The sequence below is a fragment of the Microtus oregoni genome, unplaced genomic scaffold, assembly GCF_018167655.1.
Source record: "Microtus oregoni isolate MIOR12 unplaced genomic scaffold, Mior012 000013F_ref0000133, whole genome shotgun sequence".
Taxonomy (NCBI): Eukaryota; Metazoa; Chordata; class Mammalia; order Rodentia; family Cricetidae; genus Microtus; species Microtus oregoni.
In genome coordinates, this window is record NW_024543072.1 from 40,160,504 (window position 1) to 40,187,951 (window position 27,448).

Here is a 27,448-nt window from a genome sequence, read left to right on the forward strand (position 1 = left end):
GGCACGCTATATAGTATATATAGAATAAAACTCTATAGCTATAGTAACTAGCACAATGAACACATGCTTGTGGTCTCATCCTCCATCATTTAATAACCTCTTTTTGAGATTTGAGTTTAGCAACCTGACCTTAGAAATTTCACAGATAAGCACACAGAATTGGGGGAACTATGAATTAATCTTTTATCTGGTGGGCTGGTAGTCCTTGCACAGGTGTAGAATTTGCCACTGAGCCACCCACTCACCTTTACTGATATCTTCATATTCCAGCCAGAGTCGCCGTTGAACTTGCTTATTTGGGTACCATATAGAACAGGATTCCTCAAAGCCATAGACAGCTTCCTGGATGTAATGGTTGCCAAACTGATCCAAGAAGGCCACGAAATCTGCACGAGATGTGGCCCCATCCAAGGAGTGGAGCGCATTGCTGAAGGCTGTGGGAAAACATCACCCAGGAGTAAACAAACAAGGATGGAAACTCAGAGATTAGGTACATGGATTCCGAGGCAACCTGGTCCCAATTGTGACCATGTAACCTCAAGCGATGTTTGAGAGCTAGCTAGGAATAATATGATGTGTTTCTATTTAACTGAAATACAAGTTTCTGTTCCTAAGTAGGTATCTTTTCAAGGATGTTGATTGTGTTGTTAATTTTAGGCAAGTTAAGCAGAGGAGTGCAAATCCTGACTCCTGTCATCATTAAGTAAATTACTTTGTGTCCCCTAAAACTACAGTGCATGACATTAAATCAATTTAGTCAGTTTAATTAATAGCATTTTAAAAATAGAAAGAGAATAGCATAGTCTAAAATAGAAACATAAATACTAGCAAGGAACATTCTACATCATAAGATGAAGTATTGTTTTATGGTGTATGCATTGTGTGAATGTGGGTGTATGAAGCACGGGGGTCATAAAATAAAATATATCCCATGGGTAGAGACTGTGATGGCTAATCCTGTCAGCTCGACAGCATCTGGAGTCATCTAGGTAATGAACTGATGAGCATGCCTGTGAAGAAGTTTCTAGATTAGGCTAGTTGAGGTGTGTCCTGGTTGGTTTTCGTCAACTTGACACAAACCTAGATATACTGAAGAAGAAAAAAATACTAATTGAGTGAATGTCTTCATAAGATTTGCCTATAGGCAAGTCTGTTGGGCATTTTCTTCAATAATGGTTGATTTGGGGATGACCTAGCCCACTGTGGGTGGTGTCAAGTCTACGCAGGAGGGTTTGAGTTGTATAAGAAAATGGTATGAGAAAGCCATCAAGGAGCAAATTAATACGTGGCATTCCTTCATGACTTCTGCTTCAGTTGCTCCCTGGAGTTCCTGTTTCAACTTCCTTCAGTGACAGACTGTTATTGGGAAAGTGTAAGAAAAAAAAAACCCTCTTTCCTCCTAGAGTTGCTTTTGGTAATGGTGTTTTATTACAGCAATAGAATAATTAACTAAGACATGGTAGGAAGACACCTCCTAATTTTGGGCGAGGATACTGGACAGAGTATAAAAGAAACACCAGTTGAACATCAGCATTCACCTCTCTCTTCTTCCTAATCCTACCACCATGCTTTCTCTACCACGGTGTGAGCCAAAATAAATGCTTCCCTCCTTAAGTTATCCAGGTCAGGTATTCTGTCAGAACAACGAGGAAACTAAGGAATACAGGAAACAAAACTGTTTGCAAAACATGTTGACTAAGAACTGGGTAATGAAAAATAATGGAAGGAAAGAGGTTAGAAAGGTCACGGAAACAATGCTTATATTTTATTTGAGAAAAACCAATGGTAAAGGAACAGGGAAATGATGAGCGGAAGAAGGACTCCATAAGCCACCTCATTCTTCATTCAAGCCAAATGTCTTTATGGCTTCTGTCATTCTTTAAGACTCATGGGAGAAAATGGTCTATAGTAAACTTTTCTGAATCTAATACTTTATCTGGCCAGCTCTATTCAGCCCTCCTTTCTAAACAACTGTGTTTTCTCAGGGCAACGTGTAGTCTAACCCAAACATGAGATGTTAAGTACCAAGGGCCACATCACTTGTGATAACATTTTGTGACTTTGATAGGCCCATGGTAATAGAAAGATCTGAGTGATTGACCCCTACAATGCCCAACATCTGTGCTAGGTGCAAACTGAGTATTTGGGTGGAGTAATCCCACCCATGGTTTTGAGAGTGAAGAGTGGCTTCATTTTCTACATAATCTGTTTTTGAGGTTTCCTTCAGCACAGTCCTCATTTCAATCCCTTCTCACTAAGAAATCTGTCAAATAAAAAAGTCAAATTTTTAGATCTTTTGAACCCCGCAGAAATGTTCTAAAAAGTTTACAGTATGGGCTGGAGAGATGGCTCAGAGGTTAAGAGCATAGGCTGCTCTTCCAGAGGACCTGAGTTCAATTCCCAGTAACTACATGATGGCTCACTACCATCTGTAATGAGACCTGGTGCCCTCCAAGCCAGAACACTGTATGTATAATAATAAAAAAAAAGGTTGCAGTAATGTTATATCCAATAAGAATGTTCTAGATCCCCAGGCCTGGGGGAGGGCGGAGGCGGGGGCTTGCTGTAGTGTTTGCTTACCCTGAGAGACAGCTGCTTGATTGAGTTTGATGTGGTACATCACAGACCGAACTTTCCAGTGCTGTAGTACAGGGTATCCAGACACTTCACTGAAGTTCACCATCCCTGGGGACAGAGGAGACAAAAGGTCAGCGTGTGAGGCTGACTCGCAGGTCCCAGGTTGAAAAGCATGACCCAGTTCAATTAAGCTAAGGATGTAGTGGTGAGGAAATTAGGAAGTGCTCTTTGATGAAAAGACTCTAGAAGCCGAGCTGTAACAACCATCGCCTATTGAATTCTTGCTTTCTGTCAGGCATTTTGCTAAGCACTTTGCATATGTTAAGCCATTTGATCCTTGTGCTATAGGTGTTAACATCTGCATCTGCCAAGTGAAGACACTGAGACCCTAAGTGCTTATATGCAAAGTCCCCAAGAGACTAGGTAAGACAAGGTGGGGTCCCAAATGTGCCTGAACCCAGAACCAGGCTCCTTACTCATTCTGTTGTACTATCCAAACAATACATTTATAGTCAACTCTAGACTTACTGTAAGGCCTGATTTTTAGTCTCTTTAGTAATTGCAGCAATTGACTCAGCCAACACATTCTACAACATTGATTTTTCTGTCTCAGTTAACTGATTTATATTTGGTATTTACACTTTAATTATTCTGAGGCTGATAATGCTTATTTCTCCTTTACCAGAAGGGACACTGCTAGGGTAGCAAAGTCATTAAAGGGTAGTGACAGCCAAACAGCGAGTGCCACCTCTATGTCAGGCAATAGGATACACATTTAAGGTTCACCTTTGCCTATGAGAAAATCCAGGTTCTGAGAAGCTGAGTCTGTTGCCCAAGGTCTTCTCAGCACATGCCTCCTTAGGGCCTTTGCACATTCTCAATGGCCTGCTCTTCCTTAAGAGCTGAAAGAGTTCCCCTGTTTGAATTCCAGTCAATTCTATAAATATATAACTCTACAGAAACAAAATAAATAAGCCACGGGAAATAAAATAAAGACTTCCCAAGTTTGTAAAAGAACAATTTTAGCTTCATTTCTGTGTCTAACATTTTATATATACACACATCATATATGCATATACACTACAGAAATGTTTATGTGCACTTATACATGTGCATATATGTGCACACACAGTACATAAAGGAAGTGTATATATATATATATATATATAATACAGGATGTATAGACTGTGGGTGCACAAATAGGGCAATGGAACAGACAAACACAGTCAATTCTTCCACCCTTTTGGCTTTGCTTTTTGAAACTAAATCAACGAACTTAATACCAAAACTGAATGAAATGTGGGCAGGATTAATTAGCTGCTTGTCAACTCTGATCAAATTAGGCGAGTAATTACCAAATTTCCATTTCTGTGTGAATCATATGGGAATAATTATTGGTAAGGTAAAAAGAAGAAAGGTCAAGCAAAGTTGCTTGGTGAAGCAATTGCTTAAATTTTAGCTCAGGTAATCAAGAGAAGCTTCATGTGATAAAGAGATTTTTCACTGGTTCCCTTTAAGTGTTCATCTTTCAAGGTATGAGCTCTGTGATGACAGCCATATGACTGCACACTTGGCTTTTGACCTTTGTGTTGGCTTCAAAGGCACACAAATGAAACTCAGACTTAACAAATGGAAGACTTCACTATCTTAAAGGCACAGCTCATCAGCACAGAAAACGTATGGCAATGGAAAGCCATCCGAATACAGTGTCCACATCCGCACATCCATTCTGGTGCTATCTGAAAATGCCTATTTATAAAACAAGTAAAGATCTTCAATGCATAACGGGGCAGGGGCAGGGGATGGGGTACTGTTGGATCCCTTTAACTGAACTGGGTCCTAGTCGGAAAAAAGTAGACAAGAAGCCAGGAGACCCGGGTTCCACGGTGTTTCTCCAGCTGGACGTTTCAGAAAGAAAAGTATTTTAAATGCCTGTCACTTTTCTTCACACAACCCAAGTAGCCTCTGTCTGGCTACCTGGCTATGGGATAATTTAGTTCCTGGGTGTTTAATCTGCAAAATCAGAGGCCTGGCTGAAATATCTTTTCAATTCTGTGATTTCAAGTAGCTGTACAAATGACTTTAGGCAAGCAATGCAAGCATTTCTGTTTTCAGATCTGAAAAGTGGAGCTGAGTGCATTTATCCCGATTACTACACAGGTAGGTGGTGAGAGTAGAATAAAATCATGAATATAAATCCCTTTTTGGGGAAAATAGAGAAGCACGTGCGTGCATGTCCCTGTGACATTATCATCTTTCTCTTCTCCCTCCCTTTTTCCCTCCCTCCTTCCCTCCCCACCCTTCTCTCTCTCTCTCTCATCACCCATACATATGTAAACTTGACATTTCTTAACTGATATATTGCTGTGACTTTATAGACTTTATTTCAGAACAACATGGAGAATCTAAGACTAAGTAAGAGGCATGGATGTTTGGAGACAGGAGGCATATTGGTGTCTCACCTTTACCCAGGATGAGTTACCTAAATCTGGGTATTTAACAGCCAAATACAATTCCAGTGACTATTCTTAGGCTTCATTGCAATCAGAACAGTGGTTACATAATGGTTAATGCGTGGAAAGTGTCTGCTTCTACCTACTTACAGGTAATTCTTCCCTTAGTTACAAAGGAAGGATAAAGTACATAATTCTAGCCAAGTCATGTTTCCTTCTCAGTGTGTCCTTGACATGCAGTCAGGTTTATTATATTATCATCTTCGAACACATTTATACCAAATGGATTCTTTTCCCAAACAAAATGTCTCTGGCTGTGTTTTCTTGAGAATGGATGTTGTTTTTTATTTTATATTTTTAACCTATGCTTGAGGACAGAGTTGCCAAACATACCTGTGTATAATCTGAAAAGAGAAGGGGAGGAGAGAGAAGGGACTAGAAGAGAAAGACAAAGGAAGGGAGGGGAGGGAAATTGAAAGAGTGTACAAATGGACAGAAGACAGAACAATACGAAAGCAGAACTCTACCCAAAATCTACAGCAGCTGCTTAGAAAACTATCCCATCAGCCCACTATCTCTATTGACCCATCCAGGAAGCCAACCTAAAACCCACAAGTCAGGGTGTGGAAAGCCAGACCCTCCCTAGCACACTGCCCCCAAAGCCTAATGGTTGTCCCCATAACAATGTCATCCAAACACCAGGGCTCTTATTAAAGATTGAGTATCTAATACATCCCCATAGCCAGTGACAAAGGTTCCAGTTAGCTTTCCTACAGGATTCCCAAGTCAAGAGCTGGCAACCCCACCTGTGACCTTGCCCTTTTCTCATCATGAAGATTTCCTACTTTCCGTTCTACCTTTGAGACGGTGCCAAAATGCACATGATAGCTGCTCTGTTCTTGCTGTCACCAGCCTGGAATAGATAGCTGTTAGCTGTTTTCATTGGCTGGCCTTTCTTCACTTCCACGCAACCTGTGACAACGGAGTGACCTGGGAAGCTTAACTGTTATTCTGAAGCTGCCGAGGAGGATTTATAAATCAGCATTTCCAGTGTGGTATTTAATAATTCTGCCAGATGGTCTGCGTGCAAAGGATTCTCTAGTTAAATAGGATTGGGAATTGCTGGGTTAAATAAAGTGGAAGGGATTTCTCGCCTGCAGGCTTTTTCATATTAAGGTGGTGGGAATTACTGAGAGGAAGATGCCACATGCAGTTTGCCCGAACATATCTGAAGTCAGAACTGCTTTATGAAGAGAACTTGGATTTTTTTTATGAAAAAAAAGATAACAGAGCAAAAAAATGCTTAGAAATGCTGAGACAGAAAATTCCGAAGATCACTTTAGCTCTAAAACCCTTCAAGCTTGTAGGCTCGTGAGGATTATGGCCCATAACAACACAGAGTGTGACAGGACGCGTGATTCACTGTGCCACTGCATGGAAAGTTATCACTAAAGTGTTACTAGGACTGGCCAGAGAAGATGGAAGGCATTTGGTCAGTCACTTCTTTCTCAGTCCTTCTAGTGATTCTGAGTTAAAGACACAGGGAAGAGAGAGTCCTTTTTGCTTTATCACAAAAGGACACTAACTGGGACTAACTAGCTCTGCTTACCCCAAACAGGTTAAAAACTGGATAAAAAAGCCACCAGGTCAGGAAACTTTCACTCTATCTGGAAATCAGGCAGATTAGAAGGACCTCAACTTGTCATTTTAAACTTTAAGGCACATGAAGAGGGCACCAGGAACATAGTGGGTAAATTTAATTCTGTTGCGGCAAAAAACGTAATTGAAGATTTTCCTTATCTCAAAGATGTGGATTCAAGTACAGGTGCTTCTGATGTCTCAGCTCCATCTCCCTTACTCCCGAAATGCTGCTAGCATCATCCTAGGCTGCTCTAGGCATCCTCCTAGCCTGGTCAGTGCAGGACAATCTTCCCTTCCAAACTGAAGCACAGATGCATCATCCTAGGCTGCTCTAGGCAGCCTCCTAGCCTGGTCAGTGCAGGACAATCTTCCCTTCCAAACTGAAGCACAGATGTGGGGTGCGGCTGGTGGGTCTCTAAACAAGCAGCTCACTAGAAACATGGAGCTTTCCTTGTTTGTAGGTGCCAGCACCCAAGCCTCGGGGGGGAAGGGAGAGGGAGGGGGTGCTTCTTAGTAAACAAAATGGAAGCGCTGTCGGAGACCTATGCTTTTTTAGGAAGCACTCCTGAGTCTACGTGTTAATCGTGTGTGTGTGTGTGTGTGTGTGTCGTCAGAGCTTTCCACAGACAACTGATTTTTGATTTGAAAAGATTCCTTGAAGGCCCACAATGTATATATTTTTCATTATTATTTTACACTGCTTCCTTTTCTGCTATAGAGAAGACACATAGAAGATGTGGCCAAACTTTTGATATTGAGACATGACATTGTTGAGAAACAACGTCATCATCTACAAAGCTCATGCTCAAGAAATAGGATACGAGAGAGAGAGAGAGAGAGAGAGAGAGAGAGAGAGAGAGAGAGAGGAGGGAGAGAGGAAGGAAACAAAACCACCAAAATATTGCATAGTGTTTTAAGCATGCTTATTGGTTTGTGCTAGGTCTCACTTACCTCCGCAAGCAGCCACAGGTTGCACATGCTGAACAGTACTTTACATTGGTGAGTTTATTTAGTTAACAAACACAAATGCCACAATGTGTTAGGAGTTCCATTCATTAGTGTTGTCTCTCATATAAATTCTATGAGGAAGACAATGTTATAACATACTTTTTTTTTTTTTTTAAGGTAAAAGAAACCAAAGCACAGAGAAGTTAAGTAGCTTGTTTGGAACTTAGACCAGTGAGGAGCAGATCCCAGCTGCCAGGCACTGGGCCCACGCTAATAATTACCATGCTTCTTTAACTCCTGGTGTCTGTTGAAGGCTTTTGTTCAGTAATTCATTTAAAAATGGAGGAAAAGAAGCAGAAGGTATAGAATAAGAAAGACAGAATGATTAAGTAGAGGGATAATGAAGAAACAAGCATAATCCATGAAATTGAGCTTGTGCATATTGCTATAGTAAGTGATGCCAAATCCCAGGTTACTGATATCTAGGGTTTACGGGGTTCCTGAAGCCCCTTCTTAGCTCATAGAGGATCTGTCCAGAAGCCAAGGCCCAGAAAGAAACAGCCTACCCTCTGGGCCCCGCCTCTGCTAGTGAAACTACATCTCTGTCCTGTATAGGTCAAGAGAAGGAACCATGGAATGAAGAACAGAGAGGCAGGGTTTATTGTCCTCGCACGAGGAGGGATCAAGAGGATCTCACGCAACAGAGCTAGATTCAAACACAGGGTCACTGGACAACAAAACTGCATAAGCCTCTGTCTTATATCACTGCTCCAGAAGTTCTTTGCAGGGAACTCAACTACACTATTAATGCATATTTAGGGGATAGGTGTGCTCCATCTTCTCTCTGCCTGGATGCATATGCATTCATTATGGCATTTCCCCCACCCCCGAAGAATTTCTATAAAATTTAGCAAGAGAAATAATCACAGCCATTGTGTAGTAATCATATGAGAATATTGACAATTTTACTAATAATTAATCCTAATAAAGTTTGATTTTATAATCAATTGTTCATGCTTGAGTGAAACAACTCACTTAGAAATAAAAATGAGCATAGTAAAACGCATGCCATGATTTTAGGAAACTATGGTTTGGCTGCATAAAGAAAGGCACACTTACCAGTCAGGAAGTCAGGGTCAGGGGTGGGCTCCGAGATTTCCTCTAGACACTGGTTCTCCAGTGGGACAGTGGCAACCACAAGACCATCTGGCAGTTGCTGGTCTAAACCACGAGCAAAGTTTTTTTGTCTAGAAACAGAACAGACCATCGCTTTCCGAGTGTCCATGGAACTCCTTGGCATGCAGTCCATATTTCAACACAGTGCCAAAGGTCTTTCTGGTCCAAAAGTCATGCCTCACCTTGAGACTCATTTGGTACATATGACATGAGTTAGGTACATATGACATGACATAGAGATGCTAATGAACTGGAAAAGTCTGTAGTCAGGGTAGAGAACGTTTCCCCCCACACCAGGTTTCCATTCTGACTTCCTCTCTAAAGATAACAACACTCTGAGTTGCATGCGTAGAACACAGAGAAGGCTCTGGTTATCACAAAATCAATTCTGATATCACATTTATTGCCCTGGAAACCCAATTCCGTTGATGAAAATGGAAAATACTTGCAAAGTCTCTTGTCCATGACAGAAACAGGAGCTCAGTATAAGAACTACCTTGAAAATTTGCCTCCAATTTGTTCCTAAGAGCATAGGCTTAGATGGCTACCAGGCTGTGTTTTATGTTAGAATACTGACATCACCATTGTCATAATCATCATCATCTCGTGGAAAGCAAATTTTGATGGCTTCTAAGAAATTTCAAATAGCGCAATGAAGAAAACGTACGAGGGTCAAATGGAGAATCTCTCACAGATTTTTCTAAATAAATGGTTCAAAAGGTTTTATCCTCAGGGGTGTTTTATAATCATCAAAATAATTAAATGTCCCAAATACTTGGCCATGATCATAAACGTCAATATTTACCATGTTAGAAATTCAAAGAGAAAATTTAACAATTCCTATTAAAGTACCAATAAACACATTAAGTATCAATCTGTCTTATGGGAAAAGGGCAATGACATTGTTTTCTATTTTTAAATGTCTGACTTAAGAGAAGACAACTGGATTCTCACAACTGGATCCAACTTATTACAACATGTTGCTTTACCTGAAATATAAGAAAGAAAGTTAGCTTTCTAATAGGTAAAACCTCAGTACTCCCTGAAGGTCCAGCAAAATCCAAGACTCTTGAGCAGGCTCTGAGGACAGCTGTTCTAGATCCACGCATGAGCCAGGTCTTAAGATTTGGAAGTCAAAGGGAACTTTGCACATTTTGGGTTGGTTTCAATGTGAAATCCTGAAGGTAAGATTTTGCTTAAGGTTTTACCATACACCCAGCATGCTTCTTGGATTCTTAAAGGCAGAGTGTAGACTTGAACAGGATTATGAGCAAGAACACAATCTGCCTTTTTAGGTATATCACTTTCACCCTGATCCAAGATGGGTGAAATGCTGAGAATAAGGCTCTTCAGAGAGGAAGCTACTAAGACTCCTGAAAAGTCAGTTCTATGCATATGAAGTTCACCTGAATGTTCCTTTTAGCACCTGTCCAGCAGCTACTTCCTTGGACTGGTTGTTGTAACCAAAGAACATTTCCCCAAAGAGAGTCTGGTTCATGGAGACCTCTCTGCTTTCCGCACAGTCACCGCCCTCTGGGCAGGTCTCCGTGACAAGTTGGCAAGACCGTCCATCCACCCCAAGCTTGTAGTCTTCGATACACCTAATGGAGGAGAGAACTCAAGTTAAGTTGTTTGTCGGTGAGTCATCCGGGCTAATTAGTGCATCAAATGTGGGAGCAATGTTGCTGGAGAAATGTTAGATGACCCGAACTAGGAATAATCCAATTCCATGTGGGTTTCTTAAAAACCAGGATTTTTCCATCTATAGATGGAGTCACTTTCCATCATGACCACATCGCTTGATTTACTTTCCCTTAGATGATAATTTGAACTCAGTCTACCCACCTTTCCTAGCCCTCTGATTTCTAAATGTAGGAATTAGAGATCAGCGTATAAGTGAGTTAACAGACGGAAGTAGAAGGTATGCCAGCATTTTTCTTAAGAATATTCTGTGAGCGTCCGCATTTGTAGAGTAATTAGGCAGCAGAAGAGTGACAGTGTGCTTAAAAAATTAATAACTCTCTAATCTGGTCCTGTGGCAAGTGGACTAAGAAATGAGGGAGATTGATGATCGTCTAGCTGTGTTCTGTTTGAGTACATACAAACAAACTAGCCACTCATCCAAACGCCCCTCCACGCAGCGTTGACAGGGCACAGTGTGAATACTGTGTGCTCTATAAACCAGCAATCGCCTCCTGGGCTCTTTCCTCATTGTGCTGCTCTAATGGGAAAGTAATACTAATTTGGTAATCATGGGTCAGTGACTCATAAGTCATTAATTGGACTTTGTTTGTAGTTATTTTATGAGTAAGATACTTTTGCTAACTCAAGTAAGACTTAATTCTTTAATAAGGTTGTCATTGTTTTTTAAAAAAAGATTTCTTTCCCTGCTTAAAAATAGAACAAATTTAAAATTGTAAGATGATTATGATACTGAACACATCAATTATCACTATCTGTAGTAACTGTGATAAGTTAAAAGCTTCAGTCCTTTATAGAGGAACAAAGGATCATAGTTTTAAAAAGTGAGACCTAATGCTATAGCAACTTGAATGCTGTCCTTACCTGCGTAACTCTGGAACTGCTAACGAAACTCTGGTGAGATTTTGTTTCCAAAACTGCAGGAAGGGTGTGAGAAGTAGCTGTTCTACTAGAGTGTTGAGGAAATTAATTCGTATATTGAATCTATAGAACTTACATCATGCCGAATGTAGAGCTACTGCTGGCTGAATGCTGCTATTATTATTAGCAGAGGTGCAAATGAGGACCATGGGCAAAGGACCTTAACTGCTGATCCTCCCCATTTCCATTTCCCATTTATACAGGGGTGTGAACAGGTGTGAATGGAGCATTTTAACTACATGTGATTGCTCTCTGTGCAAGAACCTCAAATCAGAATGGACCTGGACGACTTACAGATAGTGCCTTGGGTAACACTAATCAACATGTACCTATTCCCAACCAAAACCAGAAAGAAAGTCCAGCGAGAGGTCATGGCTTTTGTCCAGGGAATGGGTTTGATTCAAGACCCATAGAGGACTGCCTCCATAACTCAGAAGAGGTCTGGGACAAGACCTTGAATGACTCCTTCCTTTAGTCACATAAACCAGAGTCTGGGCGGTGGAAGCTAAAACTGATTTTGTGTCAGTCCATCTTGAACATTTTGACAACTATCTGTCTGTCTGTCTCCTCTGTCTATCTGTCTGTCTGTCTCCATTTCTCATTCTTCTGTCAAAATATTGCACAGCAAACCTTTTTTTTTTTTGAGAGGGGAGACCAGGCTGGACATCCTGTTGTTCCCCTTGTATCTAACACCTAACTAGGTTCTCTGCACAAGCGGGTGATGAAATGTATATACAGTTAAGAAAAAAGGATGTAACTTTCACTGAGTCTGCGCTCCCATTAATTGAAGTGGGTCACCCTTAATAGCCACATTATAGAGAACATTAAAATTTAGAGCAAGCTTCTATTTATGGAATGGGATTTTACAAGAAACTAAATACGAAAATTGCTCAATTGCAAAGAAATGAGATAAAATACAATAAAATAACATTACAAGTGCACTAGAAATCTTTTCATGGTTACTCAGCAGGCACTGGCTTTTAGTAAGCCCCTAACATAGTTTTATGACTATAAACATTGATTTTCATGCAAGCTTATTAGCTGCTGAGAGCCTGGAAGACATGCACTTAGATGCTACTTTCTTAGGCAGCCTAGTGTCCAGGGTCATGTGTGAGCACCCCAACTGACTTGCAGCAACAGGGTTGGGTGGGAGAGTGGGGGGCAAAGGCAGGGAGGGTGGGAAGGGAGCAAAAGATAGATAAGCAATCTATGGGCATAACAAAATTGGCTAAATATTTACTTGATAAATATAGCATGAAAATGGCTTTAAATATAATTTCAATCAGCGATACAAATTTAAATTTTGAGAAAACTGCAGAGTTTTTAAAAAGTCAGAAAGGGCTTGGATTCTGTTCCTAATCTTCTCATTCACTAACTTTCCAGTCTCAAGGGAGATGGATCACCTCACTAACCATTCCTTTTCTCACCTGTGAAATGGGGTGGCGGGTGGCGTTGCCCAACCTGTTCTCTCACATGGGTGGGGGAGATCTGATCCCAGGAAAAGCGTTAAACTGAGAGTAACTAATTAATGACTTAGTGGAAGGAGGGAGGGCTTTGCAAAATATGGGGACTTTGGAAGCAGAATCTGAAGCTTCCAAAAAAAAAAAAAAAAAAAAAACAAAACACTCCTTCCCTGCCTGGTAGTTTCTCAAGTTTTGGACCGCGGGAACAGTTTCCTTCACAAAACACATCATTAACACAGTTCCTCGAAGGCAAAGCTTGGAACGTTCTTGCTTAATTGGGCAACGATATAAGTAAACCATGCAGTTAATTGTTCCTTTCGGGTAAGCCAGAGGCTGCTTTTCTGTAGCCACCGGACTATCTTGCCGTAAGGTTCCTCTAAATTAGACTATCGAAGTGCTACCGGCTCTCTCCTTAGGGTCTAGGAGTGACCAGTCCATTCACAAGGACCTACTGGGATTGCAGCACCAAATGTCCCTTGATGCTCACTCACCCGCAGAACATGAGGATGTTGTACAAGGTGGGGTCGTCTGGAAAAGGCGCCATCTGCTGGAGACACAGCTGTTCGCAGCCTCCGTTGAAACCATCAGAGCAGTCCACACCGATGTGGCGGTCATAGCAGCCTGAGCTGTCCTTCATAGGGCTGAGTCCTGACGGGCACTGGCACAACCAGAAAGCATCCGTACAAGTGGGTAAAACAGAAGACCTAAGCACAGTCACTGACACACTCCATGTGGAACTATTACCCCTGGAAAATAATCTATGGATTTCCTTTTGCCTTTTTGTCTCCTTTTAAAAGCAAAAGGCCTTTTATTTTTTTGACATCTTTCTGTTTCTGTCTGGGCACAACTCACACACATTTGCATTAAGCCTCTGGCTCTGAGCAGGCTGGCATGGAGCTATGTGGCAAGACAGGGAAGAGTGCTGCTTCCCTATTGGACCTCAGGCTGGCAGAAGAGCGGAAGTGATGGGCCAGGATTTAAAATGCATTAAGCAGGGATTCCTGGGGACTAGGGAGAGCGGCGGTGCTGTTTGAACTCACATTAAAAGGGCACTTTATCAATGTTGGTACCAGCTGGCGACACTGGGGAAATGGAGTGAGCCAGGGCTTCCAGTCTGAGGCCGGAAGGAGACTTTCCTACAGCCTTGGAGAGGAGTGTGAGTCCTGGGCTCATCACCTTGCTGTCTCAAAGATTCCCCTTGGAAGCCTCCTAGCCCACAACACCTGTAACACGGTGAATTTGGCTAGCAGGTCTTAATGGGAACATTTGCTCTTCTGTCCTAATTGTCCTAGGTCAACTTCCTAAGGAGGATAGCAAAGGAGGAAATCATAGAAACCTCAGATCCTGGTAAAGCTCATGGAGCAAGGTCAGCCCCAGCAACACCTTCACAGACCCCAGCAAGTAGCCTACCTCGTTGTCTAGTCCAACTATGGTGGTTTGAAAGAAAATGGCCCCCAAAGGGAGTGGCACTATTAGGAGGTCTGGCCTTATTGAAGGAAGTATGTCACAGTGGAGGTAGGCTTTGAGGTCTCTTTTCTCAAGCTTCAGTGTGACAGCCAAACAACTTCCTGTTGCCTCTCAGTCAAGATGTAGGGCTCTCAGCTCCAGCACCACATCTGCCTGCATACCACTGTGCTCCCATGATGATATGCTGTTAGTAAGCCCCCAACTGCTCCAATTAAATGTTTCTTTATAAGCATTGCCGTCGTCATGGTGTCTCTTCACAGCAATAAAAAACCCTCAGACACCAACCTCCAGAACAGTTTGTGAGGTGAGACGTGTAACCCATATGAAGAAACTGAGGCACGGAGTGTTGAACTCCTAGAATCACAGCTGTTTCAAGCAAGTCCACACTTGAATCCCTGGTGGGCTGTCTGTGGCGCCCTGATTCAGTGGCTCTATCATCTTCTATGTCAGACTGGGACTTCGAGTGACAGACCTAGTCACTGGAAACTGAGTCTCTGCTCCCTTCTCTCACAACTTCCTGTGTTATCCTCATTCAAGGAGAAGGCAACCACTGATAGTGCACTAGAATCTCCAAAATCCTGTTTTTAATTTTTAAATTATATTATAATTTTTGTCACCTGAATTCTTGTGCTCATGTGAAGACGTCATGCATTAATGCTAACACTGATTCTAACAGGCTGGGAGGAATGTGTACATGAAGGCCAGGCTCACGCATCTAGAGCAGGGCAGAGCTGAGAGTATGTCCAGATTTGGTTCCCAAATTCAGGAATTTAATGACTATATTTTATCCTATCTATCTATCTATCTATCTATCTATCTATCTATCTATCATATCTAATATTTATATCAATCATCTATTAATTCATCTATCAATCTATTTTCTAGGTAACTATCATCTATCTAGCTATTTATGTATCTATCATCTATCTATGTATCTATCACCAGTCTATCATATGTCTATCTATCTATCTATCTATCTATCTATCTATCTATCTATCTACCTATCTATATCTTTCAGGACACTCCTTCAAAACCCAAACCAAACTTCTGAAACTTGGCAGTGTGACCTCATCTCCCTTCACTCCCTATTGCCTGGCTTGTCCTCTTTCTCTTCCGCCAGACACCTTGGCTCAGCACAGAGCTTAGTGCTTAGGCAGATGTGTCTTTGAAAAGCCACTGCTCCTCCCCACTCTTTCTCTAGTCAACAACCACAGCAGGATATGCACTGTTTACTGACACCAATTGTGCAATTTCCCAAACAAATGCCCCCCACCAACCTGCCAGGCCCCCAGCTTGGTCCATCCCCTCTCCCCAAGAAGGCAGATGGAAAGTTGGAAGGTAGCAGCATTTAAAGGCAATTCCAAGGGCTAGCCCCTGCTGTGTATGCCCAGATGTTCTCCAGAATGGTTATGATGGCAAACAAGCAAATGAAGAAGCTGAGGATTGCACCCCACGATCTGTTAGTTCCTCCCCCCATTAAACTCCGTGGCCACCCAGCTGTTAGGCCAGATGTGTCACCAGAGGGGGCTGGCTTAGGCACCATGTGACTGCCCAGGCATGGTTTGGGTATGAAAACACACCGTGTTGTTGGAATTAAATGTCTTGTACTGGTGGGCAGGAGTTGTTCTCCCCTCCTTCCTTTGACAAAGCCACCAAGAGAGAAAAAACCAGGTGTCCTGTCAATCCAACTTGACATAATTTCAACCCTCACACCAGATAACTCTATCAGTCCCCAGCTAGGACGCACCAGTTCCTCAGCCATGTGCTGTTTTTCAGAGTGCTCCATCATGCACAAATTTTGACAAAGACTTCACTGAATGAAACAGGAGCCAGTTTTGTTTCAGAATGCCTCGGCCTGGCATAGTCACATCTGGCCTGTCCCTAATGCCAAGATGACCATACTTGACCGCCTGATATCAGATTCTCTTCAAAGATTTGGAGAGAAGACAGTGTCTGCTATTTTGTCCACTTTGGAGTTTTGTTTTTCTAAGTAAAGCTAAATCTCTAGCCATAGCTGTACTGAATTAGGCAATTCTTTTTGTGGTCCATTTTTATCTGTGTGCATTTTCTGTAGTCTCAACAACACAGGTACACTTTATCGTCTCCATTTTATGGGTAGCTCAGAAAAACAACCTTGTTTAAGGCTGCCATGGTGGGAAATGGCAGAAACAAACTCTGGGCCTAGATCTGTCTGACTCCAAAGCTTGTATGTGTTTCTGACATTTTGCTGTGCACCTGTGATAAAATCTGGATTCCTTGGAAGAAATAAAGGTAATGTGTCAACAATGTAAAGCAATCCTGTAGATCTGCTATTTGACTACGTGAAGTAATTTCTGATGCATATTCTTGGATGAATTATGGACTTATAGATTTATCCTAATATTTTCCTTATGTCCCTCTTTACACACACACACACACACACACACACACACACACACACACACCATATTATTAGTGGAACTATTTTAGCAGAAAACACGGCAAGCTGTCTAGAGTGATGACCTTGAAGGCAAAACAAGATTCCCAGTCACTGAGAAGGATGCAATTATCTTTATTGTACTGTAACTAACTGGGGCGGCAGTTCAGAGCATTTTAGAAATATTTCCAGGAAAAAACAATGTTGAAATGAAAAACTGAGATTTCTTCATAGCTCTTATCCAGAGCACCCATTCCCTAGGGAGGTAATCATTCAAGCATCTATGGAATAAATTTGGTTTCTCACGTGTCTTCCCTGTGTTATACATTTAAATTTCAGGTTTCCTCAAAATCTTGATCTGAACATAAAGAGGCTGCAACCAACTGTGGTCCTGCTTCCGGAAGTAGGTGCATTTCCAGCCACGGGGTGTGGGGAGTTTTGTTTATAGAAGTTGTATTTTCTGTTGACAAGTCTTGGGTATTCTCTTTTTCTGGCTGTGGATAATCCTTCCATTTGGTCCTTGAATGAGAACCATTTGCACAGGAGAGAGCCCAAGGTCTTATATTAACCCCACTTTGCATAGGTTATATGTAGTAGTCCCAGGGACTTTATGAAGTACAGACTTAAAAAGTCCATTTATTACAGCCATAGCCCTCCCCCACCAGGAAGGTCTAATAAATGAGCTCATACTTCAGTGACCCCTAAAATACACAAGGTTAATCATCTTTCCATGAGGTGTTCATGACTTCTTGACTCATTACTGGTCCAAGGCATAATTTGCTATTGAGATTAAAATGATTTTCCCCATTCAAATCTTTTTCTTTGCCATATTTCCCCCTCTTTTTCTATCAATGAGTTTTAGTTGATTAATTACTTAGGAGACTAAATTGGAGGCCACAGATACCTCAGTTCCAGATTACAAAGTAGACACTTTGTTGGCAGATGGCTATGAGTGATGGACGCATGCACTTATTCATGTCCCCTGGGAGAAGAGGGACAGAGATCAGCACTTGAGCTTGCCTCACTGAACTTGAATGATTAATAAGGCATGTGGCCACATTTTATACTGGAAATGGGTTCTTTTTTACTATGCGACAATCTCACTCCTTTTGCAAGTGATGATTTCCACAATTTCTTGATAGGCTTTCATATGCCGGTCCAAGACATGCAGGACTTCTCCAAAGGGGAAAAGTATGATGGAGTTAAATTTATATTTCAGACTGCTGTGGTTTCCTGCCCCAATTTCTCTAGAAATCTCTGAAGTGTATTCATTTACTTATTGTCCTACAGAGAGAAGAAGAGATGCTCATCCGTAAGGTCCCTGCACATTCATTTTCTAGAAATGGTAAAATGACACATGTTATGGAAAACCATCATGGACAGCACACGGAGGAAGGGTATCGGAGTCGCCATAATGGTCTGGCAGGGAAGGTCACATACAAGAATGAAGGGCTGTTGACCCTGCTCCTTTCATGGCCATGGTCTACTTACTCTACTTATCCCATCTATTTCAATGTCTTACAAAGCAAAAGCATTTGTTGGGCATTTTCAGCATGGGTGTGAGTCTGCAGATGAGAATTTCCCATTTCCTTTACTTTTGGTATAGCAGTGGTAGTAATTGTCTAACTCTCACGGCACATTTTATGTTGAACCTCAGCAGGGAGGCTTCATGAGAATGAAGGGGGTTAGCAGGAGTGATCCAACAGTAAAGTGATTGCTACCCAAGCATGAGGATGTGAGTTTACATTCTCAACACGCATAGAAATACAGACCTGGTCTATACGGATGTCTGTAATCTCACCACCAGGGAGATACACACATAAGGATCTCTGGGGATTTGTGGCTTTCATCAAGGTGGTCTCACTGAATTCTTGAGATCTAGGTTTAGTGAGAGATCTCATCTTAAAGAATAAGGTAGGAAGTGATTAAGAAAGACAATTGATGTTTCTCTTTGGCCTCTACATGAAGGCATGAATGCACACACACACACACACACACACACACACACACACACACACACACCATAATAGTTGATATGGAAGCCCTCAGGAAAACTGGGGCTGGGGTGGGGCAGGTTGGAGTTCTGTCTGCTAAGTCTACTCAATTTCCACTGCCATTACTCATGAATGGTTCATCCAAATTTGTTTGTAATACATTCTTATAAATGTAAGAGTATATCTAGCCTTACATGGAGAAAAAGACTTTACAGATAGGATTAAATCAAGGATGTTTAGATGAGAGGGTTATCTTGGATTATTTAGATTGACTTGATGTAATCACAGGGAGTTGTTAGAAGTGAAAGAGGGACACAGAATGGAAGAGATATGCTGCAGCATGATGGCTAAAAAAAAATACAGTCTCTCTAACTTTAGTTAGAGGTAAAGCTATAGAGTCTTGACCTGAGGAAAGTTTATGGACTCTAGACTGAAAAAGGTAGAGGAATTGGTTCTGTTTAGGACTTCCAGAAAGGAAGACAGCACTGACCATGCCTTAATTTTAGATCAGTAATAACCCCACCCTGGATTTGCAAGTAGAATTGTAATATAATACACTCATAGAGCTCTAAGTCACTGAAGTCAGTGTGATTTGTTCCAGCAGCAATTCGAAGGTGTCTGGTGGAGGAAACTTTGAACACAATGAATAAAGCCTGGTCATCGGGGGGGGGGGGCAGCCTTATGCTCTGGGAATCCCCTGGAAGCTTTCACAGTCCCCAGTTATTGGAGAGAAGTTGCATTTTTGTAATGGTATGCTAAGGTTTGCACAAGGTTCTGCCTTTCAGAGGCATTGGATTCTTGTTCTTGGAGACTATATAAACAACAGGGTAATTAACTGGAGGCAATTAACCCCTGGGAGTTGATGCATAACTGAAAGAGCCTTCCTAGAGAGAATTCATTCTAAAATTCTTTGAGCAGATGGCATGGACATAACTTGAATCCTACCTGTCTGGTTTGGGTTAAATTAGAAAACACACAGCTGTGTCTTCTTTGAAATCCATTATCTCTGACTCCTTCCAGGTTCCTAAAGGTCCAGCATGCTCTGGTTTCTCAAGCTCTTCTCTTTTTATAAAAATATGTATTTGTTGGGAAGTGTTTCCATTCAACACACAAAAGACTGAAAATAAGGGTCTTTATGCAGAGGCGTGTCAATTCCCAAATTGCAGAGGGTACTGATTAGCTTTGCCTCCAGCCCACCTCCAGATGAAAGACCACTCTACTAACACACCAGGACTTTGAGACAATAAACCTGCCCAGTAGAGTTGGGTCAGGTTCAAAGTCAGATCCCTAGTCGTCTTTTCAGTAGGGTCACAAACCTAGTAATGAGCTCTAACACACTCTATCCTTCATTTTAGTGATCATATGCTTCATAGCCAATGAGAAACAGTGAATGGGATGTGTCTGCCAATCAGTTTGGCCCCTTTCCCTCTGGGAGCCACGTGGCATAGTGACTTCAAAGAATTATGCTAATATAGTACTGGTATAATTGGGTGACTTTCTTCAGTGGCTCCAATTCTGCAAATGCATATTCATCAGAACTATTCCTGCTAGCTCCGTCTCACAGATCACAATGTGGAAACTATAGGACTCCATCAGCACAGCTACACGCCAAGTGAAAGGCCAAGCATGGCCAACAGAAGGCACCTGACAGGCAACTCCCACCCTGGAGGAAGGGTCCTGATAAGAAGTAGTAGCAAGAAAAGGAGAGTTAATTCTTGCATATGAATGTTCGAATCACATGTGGGTGGATAACGGTAGGCAAGGAAGGATCCCATAGGTGCACTAATGTTCACAGGTTTCAGTACTTAAAATGACCTTAGAAAATAATAAGGAATGGAAGATTAAAATCGGGGTAAAGAGAAGCATGCAGGATGGTAAAAGAGAAAAACAAAAGTATCTCATCATGGAGTTCATTTGAGCAGTGAGATTGTCACCTGGGAAACTCAGGTATGTGGAACTGGCCAAAGAAGGAGAGCAATGATGGGCATCATTGCCTGTGGAGGCCATGAACTAACAAGTGCTTTCCTTTGTATTTCCCCAAGAGTCCCTCTGTTCTTTGTTCTCTTTGGGTATCTGCCAGATCCTCCTGTCTGCCATGTATCTTTCCTTTGTTTTTCTTCATGTCCACTTCTTTTTGATATAAGCCAGACCCCAGCAGCCTGCAGCTTAGTTGGTACCAGTTTGGAGACTACACCCTGGACACCAGATAGGCATTCATCATGGAGACCTAACAGATTCCTGAATGGAACAGATGCTCAGAGCTGGGTAAGAAGGAGGGTGAAAGATGGTGTTGGCTCAGCATCTTCACAGTTTTCCCGTGCTCTGGGTCCCCTCCCACATCACAGCTGTCAGAATGGGAAGTTAAATGGGGCACCATAGCCACTCCCAGGGCTGTAAGTTCCCAGTCCTTTCCCCCAGGCCATTATTGCAGACTACATGTCTCAATGAATGTTCCCTTCCTCCTCTGTTCTCACTTTGAACATCTTCCCTGCCATCCTTCCCTGACCAAGGCCCTCTAACTTCCTGAATAGTTCATGATTCTCCCCTCCAAATCTCTAAAGAAGGTAGGACTAAAAACAGATAGATGACTGTCAGTGGAAACAGCAATGGCCAACATAAAGGAACCAGCCTGCTGGTTCCATCAGCTCCTGCCTCCATTTACCTTCCCGGTCCTGAACTGTCTTCATATCTATAACCTGGGAGATAGCAGAGGAATCCTAGTCCCCAAAGTCTTACTGGTTAACAATATTACCTGTTTTTAAACTATCTAAGTTTATAGATATGAAAACAAAAAGCAAAACCAAACAGAGACCCACTTTTTAGAGAAGCAGGATTTCCTTAATGTAAGTTCCAATTGATCACAATATTAGGATTTATGTAGTCCTGGCTAGCCTAGAACTCATTCTGGAGACAAGGTCTACTCCCAAATCTAAAGGCAGAGATGCCTGCCTTTAGAGAGGAAGCTGGAGAGGTGAGCATGAGCACTAAGAGCTAAACTTGGGTCTTTTTGTTGTTATTGTTGCCAGCCTTAACCTTTAACAGCTGAGCCATCTCTCTCACTTCTGATGCCATGTTTGTTTATGTTTTTCTCTACCATTTCGAGCATAACTTACTCTTTTCATATCCCTAGCTGTAGGTGGGTTTCTCCTAAAACTTGCTATTAGTCTTGGAGCCAACAACAATTGTGGAAGCAATTGATTAGTTTTCAAATAGCTTTTACCAACTATCTTGTAAGACTGGAAAGTCTGGAAGTCTCTCTAGAAAGATCTAGAACACCTAGTAATGCTCTTTGGGTATTTCTTGATGGACTGATTAACTCTTTGTTCCTATCAAGAGAAAAATTCTTAATTTAGGCTAGATGGTGTTCACACATGGCTACCACACATTTTTTCTTCTGTACAATTGTATTATATGTTATCCCCACCCCATAGAGGAACCTGTAGGATAGAAGAATGGACATACCACACAACCAGTAGAGTCCAGCTTGCGATCTGAAATGCAGCGGAAATTCTTACTGCAGCCTCCATTATCTTTGCTGCAGTCACGCACTGGCCCAAAGGAGTCTAAGAGAACTTCCAGGCTGTCAAAGGATGATGATGTCATCAGCTCCTCTCTGCATGAAGAAGCAATGGAGGAATCAAGGGATTCCAAAAGCAACAAGTGTTCTTACTTTTTTTCTTTCAATCTGGTCTGCTTTTTTCTGGTCTCACTCTTTTATAAAAATTGAAGATTAGCCATGCTCAAAGCCTTGAGTTAACAAATCATGGGCATTCACCATATCTGGGAAGTAAGCCAATGTTATAATGCCTGGTCAAAGAAGGAGATATGAATGTAGGCATGGACATTAACATTTTACTGCCTGTCAGTCCTTGAGGCTTGTGGGAAGTGCTTACAAACTCTAATTTTATGTCCTCTTCCAGTGAATGAGCCTTGGGTTATGCAATATTGACCCAGATAAATAGCAGATCCTGGCTGTGTATATATGGGGAACTTGAAGGCAGTTTGCCAACTTCAGCTTGTTCTATGTCCTCTTCCCCCAGTTACGGTAGCTTCAGGTAGCTTGTCACTCTACCTCCTAAGCCACCCTGAAGTGAGACTCACCTGACCTCCACAGCATCTTCCATCACAGTCATGTCGGTCTTACACTTTGCTGATGGATTTATGGCCAGTTCAGCTGGTGGAATCACGAAGCTTTTACTGAGGGGCAGCCACATGCCTTCCCCAAGGGTGTAGGTAAATCTGGGTGGACACACACACACACCAGATGTTATACCTGAGCATAACTGCCCACCAGCATTCTGTTGCTAGCTGCTTCCTCTTCAGCCTTCCTGAAGACTCTGCACATACCCACAAACCAGGTGACTACAGAGACCTACACATAAAGTAGTCTTGATACAGCACAGGAATTTCACCAGGGGATCTGGAATTCTGTCCTTGCTTGCTCCTTTCTCATCTTCCCCATCCCTGCAGTGCTCTTCAGACAGCATGACTGAGCCAGAGGAAGACAGGCCTCATCAAACTCATGGGGCCAAAGAACAGAAGATCTGACTATGGTACCCATTCACCAGATATCAGAAGTGGCTTTTATCAAGTCATAAAAAGTGGGTTTCAGATTTTCTAGGTTTAAAGCTGATCCTCCTTTGTGTTAAGTCATATGGAAATTGGAAGCAGTTTAATTGAGAAGGGATATTGGCCACCCCCATCCTCATCCCTTGACTGTGAACCTGAAGTGGCAGCCAGGGTTTCTCCCTACTTGGGGGGAGCCCTAAAAAGGAAAAGACAGGAAACATGTTTCCTTTTCTGGCTTCTGTATAACAGGAATAGAAGTGACTGAAGTTAGGGATCTCCAGGGGTGAGCAAAGAAAGAGATGTACAAATGAGAACAAATGAACAAAACAGGCCCAGATTTATTTTCTGAACTCCTACCCACACCCTGAGCTAACAATGATAACCCATGGGATTCAGGGAAGACTCTTTTTTTTTTTAATTTATTCTTATAACAAGAGCTAAAAGGAATAAAAGAATCAATCAGCATTTCAAGGGAGAGCTTAAGGAAACCAGGAGAGATTATTTGTTTATTTATTCATTCATTTCATCTCAAAGACATTAAAATGTTCCGTATTCACAGTAAAAAAAAAATAGTCGGATGGATAAAAGCCAATGTGGGTGGAATATCACAAGGCAGTGGCAGCTTAGTGTCTCCTCCCAACTTGATGTGGAGGGAGGAACAATGGAAGGATAAGTGCAATTAAGCAGAACGCTGCACCAGCACCATCAGCATGCTGGTCACAGCCACATTTCAGAGCCTTGCTCCTCGCTCCTCTAGCCCACACAGTCTTCTCCCATCTCTGGGATGCCAGAGATGTCAGGAAATCAGACTGATGCTGTATATATGTATATATTTATGAAGTGTGTCATCAGCCCAAGAATGTTAACCACAGACAACCCTACAGACTGGAGATGCTCAGCTATGTCATTCCTTCCCATGACCTGAATGACAGTCCTTGCCATCAGAATTGCTAAAAGAGAAGAAGGCAAGTTCCAGTATCTCTATAGGGGATTCTGGGAAAGGGGTACATCTCTGTGGAAGTCGGATGTGGCCTGATTTGGTAGATATTTCTCCCATTTCTGCTCTCTGTTTCTTAGTACTCTACTCCTCTGAATCCTCTGAACTCCTGGTCATGCTCTGAGATGTCTCTCTCTCTCTGTAGAATGCTCTTAGATCTTCTTGCTTCTAGGAATGTGAGGTCATAGGCAAGACCATGACTTGGTGGTGCTGGGAGACTACAAAAGGCTATTGCTGTATTCATTTAAGAAAACAATCAGGAAATTTATTGAAGGCATAGCAGTATCTCTCTCTCTCTCTTTCTCTCTCTCTCTCTCTCTCTCTCTCTCTCTCTCTCACACACACACACACACACACACACACACACGCACATATGGTAATATAGTAATAGCAGATTGATCCAGGAATGATGTTTTTCCCAAGGTGCACTGAATCTGGGACTTAAAATTAATTGTGGATTTTAATATATGACCTGTTGTGGGATAGTTTACACTGTGTGAAAATATATTTCTGTGGTTGATTTAATAAAGAACTGAATGGTCAATAGCCAGGCAGTAAGAGGTTAGGTGGGACTTCTGAGGACAGTGAAGACTCTGGAAGAAGAGAAGTGTGGAGACATCAGGAGATGCAGAGCAAACAGGATGTACAGGAGGAGAGGGAACAACCATGAGCCATGTGGCAGAACATTGATTAATATAACTGGGTTAACTTAAGTTATAAGAAATAGCTAAGAACAAGCCTAAGATATAGGTCAAGCTTTCATAATTAATAAAAAGTCTCTGTGTCATTTTTTGGGAGCTGGTGGGAGAGAAAAAGTCCCAATGTAGGGCTCTGTAACATGAGGGGCTGCTTGTTGGGGTTTCTGTCCTGCCCAGTTCCCCCAATTGGTAAGCCCCCAAAGAAATTCACACAGAGAGTCTACATTAGTTATAAAACTTATTGGCCCATTAGCTCAGGCTACTTATTAACTCTTGTAGATTATATTAACCCATTATTCTTATCTATGTTAGCCACATGGCTCAGTACCTTTTTCAGCGGGTGGGGCAGGCCACATCCTGTTTCTTCGGTGGTCTGGGCAGGACTGAAAAGAATGAGCTTCCTTCTTCCCAGAATTGTCCTGTTCTCATCACCCTGCCTCTACTTCCTCTCTGCTTAACTGGCCTATCAGCATTTATTTAAAACATGATTGAGGAAATACAGACAATTGTCCTGCACCAGGGCTCAGTATCCACATAGGGCCTGAGAAAGTAGTCTCAGGTAAGGCCAGCATATTGAGATAGGCATGGCTCCTTTAAAGTCCTGCTGTACAGCCAAGCACTTGAGCAGCTGACATTGGTACAAGGAAAGTATGTAAAGAGACTTTCTCTGTCCCACCTGCTCCAAATAATTACACAGAAACTTTTATTAATTATGAAAGCTTGGCCTTAGCTTAGGTTTGTTCCTAACTGGCTCGTATAATTTATGTTAACTCATTTATATTAATCTACATTCTGCTACATGTCTCATGGCTGTTACCTTTCCTCCTGCACATCCTGCCTGCTCTGCATCTCCTGGTGTCTCCCCACCTCTCTTCTCCCAGAGTCCTCTCTGTTCCTGGGAATCTCACCTAACTTCTTCCTGCCTAGCTATTGACCATTTAACCCTTTATTAAACAAATTATAGCAATATATCTTCACATAGTGAACAATATCCCACAACAATAATCTTCAGACATCTGTATGATTTCATAAAGGACATTCTTGAGGTGTTCACTTATTCTAGTCAGTTTGAACAAAGACAACATTAACATGTACTGTTTCAGAAAATTACCACAAGTTGGAATGGTATCAGTATTCTGTGGTTCATTGGACATTGACCATTGTCTTCTATTTTGGTTAAAATTATACTTTTACTTGGGTAATGTAACAGGTTTTAGGAAATAGTTGTCAGTTCTAGTACATTTAAGATGGTTAATTATTTTTATAGAATTCCTGTTCAACCATCTCATAGTGGTCCTAAGAAAAAGCCATCTATAACTTATGCCAACTGGAACTGTTTGACATATTCCCGTGCATGCAAAGTTCAAAGTTCTGAAGTTGTCATTCTGATCCCATCTTCCCTGTTTCATACTTCTTCCCCCTCCATGTCATATGACTGTGGTTCTTAACATCCTTCTACACTTTTAATCACAATACTTGCTTCTATTATTATTTATTTCTGGATTTTATGTCCTCTTTTCTTCACCTCAATTGACTCACTTAAACACCCATTTACAGACACAAACCCTTCCAGAAAGTCCTTCCAGAAGCTTGGTCTTCCACACTGAGGCCAAGCAAGTGACATTCTACTTTCCACATTACATAATCTCTGCAATTCATGTACTGAATTGTGCCTGTCCTTTTTCTGGGTTCATCGTCTCTAAGGAGAATGTGCATTCTTGGGTAGCAGAGGGCACTTAACACAATTCCTAGACTAAAGATGTCACCAATAAATAGCTACTAACTAATCAACAGAATATTTTGTTTCCTTCATTTTCAATGGCATCTGGGTGACATACCCAGGAGGTACAAATTTAATGAATACATTGGTGAAGCTAATTATTCATGGCAAACAGAATGTGAGCTAAACTTTGAGTATGGATGGATCTAACAACCATGATATAGTTTTCATGAGAAACTTACTATATTAGTTAGCAAGTAAAGCAATGTAGTCTCCTTCAGTCTTGGTAGAGTCAAGGTGAAACCCTATAACAGAAGCCCAGTTAGATGTGGTATGAATCTAACACTTATTGAGAACTCAAAAGGACAGGCAGTTGGCAGAGCTACTCATTTATCCTCACGATGGCCTTCTCCAGTGATTTCTTTGGCCCCGGTTTACAAATCCACTGTCTAATACCATAAGGATATCAGTGACCTCTGAAAGGTCAACCTTTGTAGAAAAGAAATATGGAGTTGGTCAAATATGGATCCCAGAGGCTTGACAGCCCATGCTGGCTGGTGCTTATGAAATTCTAAAACTTTCTTTCATACACAAAATCTACTGAAGAACTCCAAAAACCAAATATAGTCTAAACTGTTAGAAAAAAAAGCTGTGTCCTGAAATCTCATCTGTCCCTCATTCATGTAAATTTGGCAGGGATGACTTTA

General features: G+C 41.8%; 1 protein-coding gene across 2 annotated transcripts in view; it reads right to left on the bottom strand.

Annotated features, from left to right (window-relative positions):
- Window positions 1-27,448, bottom strand: part of Astn1 (astrotactin 1) — a 324,436-nt gene that overhangs the window by 72,095 nt on the left and 224,893 nt on the right. For both annotated transcript variants that reach the window (XM_041662555.1, XM_041662554.1), the window contains exons 10-16: window positions 22,859-22,996; window positions 22,220-22,370; window positions 13,372-13,538; window positions 10,202-10,396; window positions 8,739-8,866; window positions 2,581-2,685; window positions 246-434 (exon numbers count right to left, since the gene is read on the bottom strand). In XM_041662555.1, coding sequence (XP_041518489.1) covers window positions 246-434; window positions 2,581-2,685; window positions 8,739-8,866; window positions 10,202-10,396; window positions 13,372-13,538; window positions 22,220-22,370; window positions 22,859-22,996 — 1,073 coding nt within the window. The remainder of the gene's footprint in view (window positions 1-245; window positions 435-2,580; window positions 2,686-8,738; window positions 8,867-10,201; window positions 10,397-13,371; window positions 13,539-22,219; window positions 22,371-22,858; window positions 22,997-27,448) is intronic.